This window comes from Anguilla anguilla, chromosome 9 (assembly GCF_013347855.1).
Source record: "Anguilla anguilla isolate fAngAng1 chromosome 9, fAngAng1.pri, whole genome shotgun sequence".
Taxonomy (NCBI): domain Eukaryota; kingdom Metazoa; phylum Chordata; class Actinopteri; order Anguilliformes; family Anguillidae; genus Anguilla; species Anguilla anguilla.
The window spans coordinates 47,659,391-47,666,317 of record NC_049209.1 but is presented as its reverse complement, the minus strand read 5'-3'; the positions used below and the strand labels follow the sequence as shown (position 1 = coordinate 47,666,317).

Genomic DNA, 6,927 nt, shown 5'->3' with positions numbered 1-6,927 from the left:
TGACTTTGATTCCCTGTGTTCATAGATGAAAGACTCTCTGTTGAACCTCCAAAAGGGCATCGGCTTGAGGGACTACAGCTCAGAAACAGAGGAAAAAAGGAACCGCTATCACTGACAAAAAGCAAAGCCCATGGCCAAGAGGGGAACGGCGTGCAATATGACAATACTGACACGGACACGTGTGCAAATGAGGGACGACCAATGGGATAGCGGGGATTCTGCTGCTGCCGTCACCCACCAGACCACCGGCAGGAAGTGCCATCACCCTAAACAGGAAGTGGGGCGCTGTCACCGTTGAGGCATTACGAGGAAGACGGCAGTGCTTCACCTCGGCGTAAAATCCTATCTTTTTTTTCCCTCTCTGTTCTAGAATGTCATACCGTAAGTTTTAATTGCGTACAAAGAAAACTAAAAAAAAGGAGTCCAATCATCAGTGACCATGACAACGACAAAGAAAAAAAAAGAAACAAAAGCATGCAATTAAAAAAAAAAAATCTTTTAAATGAGGATTTGTATTTGGATTCCTGCTCGCTCTGTCTCGGAAGAATGACGTCGAAAACAGACAAGGGCAGGGTTTATTTCTTCCCCACAGTTCTAGCACTCCCTTGACTGTTCCCAGATAGACCGTCCCCCTAGTCACGAGCTGCAGTATCCCTTACCTCCAGTGTTGACTCTGGGACCAGGTTAACTCATTGAGCATCAAACTGTATGCACATGCACTGAGCTTAAGTTCTAAGACATGAGTCACAGAGATATATATATATATACGTAGTTATGTGTAGTTATAATTTTTCTATTGGAATTGATCTTTGCTGACAGGGCTCTTGTTTTGTTGCCATGTCCACATGGAGAGTCGGGGGCTGGTTTCCCCGATAGCTATGTGCCATGGCGCTGTGTTCATTTAATCATGATATATGGTTACACCTTTTTTTTCCCTGACGTGAGGTTTGTCCCTAGTATTTAATTGGAGAATAATTGTTGGACAGGACCGTCTGTCTCAGCGACAGTTGGGACTGTATACTGGAAAGTGCTGACAAAACCAGGAGGGGGAATGTGAGGAAGATTTTGTTTTCTTACTTAGGTTTGAGTTGAAGAAATGCCGACTTTACCAGCAATAAAGTGTCTACTTTTTGTCAGCTGCTGTAAGCTGGGAGCTTTGCAAAGAGCCTTCCCCATGAATCATGAAAGCTACAATTGCGTGGGCTTCCCCCTAAAAATTTGAAGCTCCCTCCACAGTATTGTGAAGCTAGAGAAGCTGTCGGAATGTGGTGAAGCTGTCAGAATGTTTTGTTAGGAGTGTTCAAACTATGCATCGGTAAAACAGACCCAACAGCGTCATTGTTCACTGATACTGTTGCCTTGCATCATGGGACAATGAATGGGGACTGATGATATGAAAACGCACCCTGTCTTTGAGATGAGATGTCTCTTCTCCATCCGCTGACTATTTTCATTCTCATCCCCTATTTTGAGCGGGTAACTCACCTAGTGTTAAAGGGCCAGGTCTTTCAAAAAAAAAGTTCAGTGGCACAATCTGTTTATTTGTGACTTGTTCAGTTTCTTTTACTAAGTTTTGGGGTGTTGTTACCCAAATAATTTTGTCCTACTTTAAGTATTGCAGTCTTAATCCATGTAATTGTAACTACCTACTCTTAACCTATTCGGCCATTGTTTTTTTGTTTTTTTTATATTCGTGAAAAAGTGTCACTGCATTTGCAAGTTATAAATCAGTTCCTAAGCAGAATGTACTCTTAACTTGGAGTACTGCATGGTCCTGAGTGAGGTCTGCACATAATTGTGAGTAAGGACCTATTTTTGAAGTATTCTTTGTTTGAAGAGACAATATGAATCTGTTTGATCAGTATAATGCCACAGAGAAAGGTGCTACATACATCAGTGTAAAAACTTCATGTGAGTGAAAACAAGGATGAAGTGTGTAATAGTTCTTTATGTGTGAAAATGTGGTCACAGAACTTTTTGCCAGCATTTTATATAGGTCTTGCTGAAAGGTCAACAGGGGGCATTATTGAGTCCAGACTAAAATTTCAGTTTTAAGAGTTGGCCGTTTTGGCGGAAGTTCCTCCAAAATGTGTAAATTCTCTGCAATATCAGAAACTGACTGATAACCAGGGAGATGGGGGATGGGGTGTGGGATGAGGCAAATTTTTTTATTTATTTTTATTTTTTTTTAAAGGGATGCTGCAGCTGGACAATGTGGGGCAACTGTTACTCAGAGAATGTTTGATTACAAAACTGTGAATAGCTCTATTGAAATGACTTTTAAGTTGGAAAAGAATATATGAAGTATACACATATAAGAGATGCAGATATTTATTGATGATCTATGTACAGCGTATTAAAAAAATAAATTAACGGAGCCCAAGGAATGTTGAAGAATTAATGGGTGAAAGAACATGCTTCTTCGGCTACATCCTCAGACTTGTCCGTCACGCCGTGTCTTTTTAATTGCATCATGGGAAACGTAGTATGTTTGTTTGTTTTGCTTGACTCCATAGCCCGAGCATGTTAGACGTAACAGCCAAACTGCCTTTTGTCGTGCTCAGTTTAGCCATATCCTGCCATGTCCTGGCTACAGCTCACAGCCAACCAGCCAATGCGCAATCCTGCAATCTGGCAATACTGCGAAAGTACTGCACTGCGCCCACACTTCATTTCATCAAAACAACAGTGAGGTTTTGCCCCTTCAGTCTGAATGTCTGTAAGCAGCTAACATTAACAACCTCGAACTCTGAGACCACATGCCACATTCCAGGTAATGTGACCTCATCTCTGTTTAAATACACAGTTATGCTTTTCAGTCTCCTCACTGTTATTGCTTACAGTGAAGCTCATTGCTCATAATTCAGCATCTTCTCTCTTCACTGTCGAGACCTACACATCGTATATCACTTGACTGTTCCTGTGGTAGTATACTGCCCTGTCTGAACACCTTGCACACCCAGAGGTGGCCAGAGAGTAGAAGTCCTGCCACGTGTTTCTTCCACCCATGAACTCAGCCAGCTGATTTCACTAATTAGTTCTACCTCCTAGCTGAAGAATTATGCTAATTAGCAAATCCAGGTGATTGGAACGAAATACTGAGGAGGACCTTTACTTTCTGAGCCTGGATTTTATGGGTCTGTATGCACCTTGCGCTTGAATGTTTTTACTGACTGATTTTGCAAATGGCCCCCGTGCCCCTCATGCCAGTATTCTGTGCACAGAAAAGAAAAAATGTTCAGTGTAAAAACCAACTCTAATAGGGTACTTTTAACTGGGTGCATGTGGTCCCTATTGGGCTCATATAAACTCTGTTTCAGCTGATTTAACACTGAGAACTTTAGTGTGTATACTTTTGAAAATAAGTGTTCTTGGTGAAGTGAAGTTCACCACACTTTTGCTTAAACACTGAAGAAACACACATGGCATGTGGACATGTTGAAAGCTGCACAATGACAGTATTGTGAAGTGTGTTAACCATCGTTTGCATAATAATCAGTTTGTGGTATCATTCAATGCACACAGCAGTTACAATAGTGTTTCAGTGCAGAGGGGGTATATGAGAAACTATAGTCATGTGTAGTGTTCATGTGCTGGCTCTCTAAGAGCCTCCAATTCCCATCATGCATTGCATTAAATGTAAAAACCCATCTCATGAACCAATTTAATATGACCAGATGGAATATGCAGTCTCACACACACTTGATATGCATATACTGCCCATTATCTCTGCTTTCCTGGCCCCGTCTCAAAGCTTTACTGCATTTTATAAAACTGGAAAGTGGTGAGAAAGATAGCAGAGTAATAATGTTGATAATGAAGCTTAAGAAAGCTCAGAAATGTAGCTCATTGCATCGCCATAACTGAATCATCATATATTGCTGTTTGTGTGTCATCTATTTGCATTTTTACTGTCCCTCACAGATGCACCATTAGCATGAATACGCTTTTCCCATACAGTTACTATAACTACCATCTCCTCCATTTCCTTCAATACTGTTACAGGTGCTGCTTGTGTTTAAACGTTTTTGAAAGTTCAACACTGTCTACCCCCACATGCTGATTCTGTGTGAAACCCAGTCTATTTTTGTATTCATTTCAATATCTGTGAATGTCAAGGGAACAATATGTTGTGTACTGTGTGAAGCCACCCGGGGATCTGTCTGTCAGTACTGCACTTCTGTGGATAACACAGTCTGTTGATTTCTGATATATTTGGACATATATTATATTTGTTTTTGGCCAAAGGTATTATGTTGTGTACGGTGGAGCACCTGCAGGAGCAATGTCAATGACTGTGAGATTTGGAAAGGGATAACGTGCCCTTTTACTGAATATTTACTTTAACAATATGAATCCAGGGTTTTGATTGGCTGTGATGGAAATGTTTCTGTTTTATAGAAATTATGACTTCTGTAATGTGGCAAGCTCAATACATGCAAACATAATGACACATTATTGTGATTGATTGATTTATAAAAGGTTAATCCAATCTGTTTGCAAACTGTCACTATGATTCAGGCTATAACTTGGAATGTAAAATGTGAGCTAGTTTGTTACATTTGAGAGGATTTTGCTCTTCAGCAATGATATTGCTATGGGGGAAATGTGATCATTGATCTATAAAACCAACCACATTGGAAGAGTATCCTAGCCTAGCCTCCTAGTCAGTTTTACATTATCAGCTAGAGAAGTGACAAACACTTTGTATGTTGTTCGGTCTCATGACCAAACTGACATACATTAGATCGAGTCTCTGCATGCCAGTTTTAAATAACTGAAGATGACACTCCATCCATTTCTGCCCAAACCTGACCAATCAGGATTCTGGAAATTTTGAATGATGTAATAGATTTTATGCTAATCAGAGAATGAATAAAAAAGTCAGTCAGCTTGTCTCAATGTTTAAGAAAAAGGTAAAGAGTCTGAATGTTAAAGCAAACAAAGCATTATTATCATTTTTTAAAGTATGTTTTTTCAAAAGCAACTATAAACCATGAAATTGAACACTCAAACCAACCAACTCAAACTGTTTATGTTGTTCAAACCAAATAAATCAATTGTCACAATAATGCAGATTATACAAAATGAAGGCTGTGTTCAGTAAGATGTTATTCATAATGCATTTGCCATTTCCGTGCATATGCCATGCTAAACCTCTGATTGGTGGGAGAGAGAGCAGCGTGTATCTATGGTAACCCGTTAATTGTTGGCACTGCCTTTTATGGAAAGCACCTCTAGTTTCACATCCGTCCAGACTCCATATACGGAAACCAGGGGAATGTGGTACACCCAACCTCACACACACACACACACAAGAACGGAAAAAATATCTTGTCAACAAAATATCAACAACAAAAAGAAACTCAAAAATGTTCTTCAAGAGTGTCGTGGCATTATCTAACTGATGTATGTGCATAAAGAATCCTAATATATGTTTTTTAGAACCGTTTTGATCTCTATGTATGAATCTTAAATATATTTATACATATGTACTGTATGTATATGTTGTGTATATTTACAGTGTATGCAGACAAATCTGTGCTGTGCGCAGGTTTCTATCCACGGGGAGATATGAGGCTGATAAAAAAAGGATTTACGGATCGCGAAGTAGAGAATGGAGGTATGAATAAAAAAAATACTGAAGAAAAATTACAATACTTCATGTCATTTATTTGTGTTTATTTTCTGTGATGACGTATTGTACTGCTTGTCGCCAGGAAACAATGTAGCAAGTCGCATAGTGCATTTACGTGCATGATATAATGGTGTTATACGTATGGGTAAAATGTTCAGTGTTGAATCAACTACGATAGAGTATGCTTTTACTCTGATAGAGTGCGTTTCATTGACTTCGGGCTCACAACAGCTCCGTGTGCGTTAGATCGACACTGAACATTTTACTGTAGCTCGGTGTATTATCTTCCTCCTCAAGCCGAGCCTATGCATCTCTCCCGCCCACACAAGCCGGCGATGGTGCCGAGAGCGGGTGACTCACTGCACACAGTGCAGATAAATGCTGCATCATGTTCCGTGTGTCATTGTGCTAAACAGGGGAAATGGCACAGGGAGAGGAAAAGAACCGAGGCATTAAAAAAAAAAAAAAAAAAAAGAATTTAAGACACAAACAGATTGTAATAAGGCATGGAGTCATTGCCATTGACGGGGTAGCTTCGTAATGCCCCTGTGATCTGATTAATTTCTCTGATGACACTACATCGATTTTGTCTGGAGACCTAGAAATGGTTGAGCGAAAGCTAGGGTCAGGTGAGCCTATGCCCCGCCCCCGTAACACGTAATCACTCAGGGGTGAGTATCATGGCTTCATTGGACGTAGAATTCGGTTTGACTTCTGCAACTGGTCAAAATGTGCACTCATTAATTTCCAACTGCTTTTTATGGTCGGTCTGGCTATTTAGCTTATTTGTTAATTTGCTGCTTGTGCTTTATTACTCATGAGTCACTCTTTGTCCTTCTCCAGCAGATTTTTGCACAGCACACGGTGGAGGCGACAAATTCAAAGAACGACCTGCTACTGTTGACCGTTTTTCATGTGCATACTGCATGTGCTAATGATCGCACATCAATAGAGGGCGCCCTTGTATCGTTCCATCAAATTAGCACCTTTTCATGCTCAACATGTAATCACGTGAGGTACGAGTATTTAATTGCAGAATGCTACCCGCCACAAAATAAATGCAGCGTGTATATGTAAAAAAAAAAAAAAATACAGTGCAAAACTGAAACGTAAAACACACGACAGCTGATATGAATGGTTGCTACTCAGAATCGTTTTTTTCCCCCTCGAAATTCATAGTGCAAAGGACAAGCGTGTGAATAAGGATGATAAAGTGGTAACCATGAAGTACGCCTGTGTGACACCCCATCCCCTTAATTGGAGCCTTACATTATATCATTATATTACAT

General features: G+C 40.1%; 1 protein-coding gene across 16 annotated transcripts in view; it reads left to right on the top strand.

The window, feature by feature from the left end:
• The window catches only part of gramd1ba (GRAM domain containing 1Ba), a 134,161-nt gene extending 128,749 nt beyond the window's left edge, over positions 1-5,412 (top strand). For all 16 annotated transcript variants that reach the window (XM_035432477.1, XM_035432465.1, XM_035432469.1 and 13 more), the window contains one exon: positions 26-5,412. In XM_035432477.1, coding sequence (XP_035288368.1) covers positions 26-115 — 90 coding nt within the window. In that variant the 3' untranslated portion in view covers positions 116-5,412. The remainder of the gene's footprint in view (positions 1-25) is intronic.
• The last annotated feature ends 1,515 nt before the right edge of the window (positions 5,413-6,927 follow it).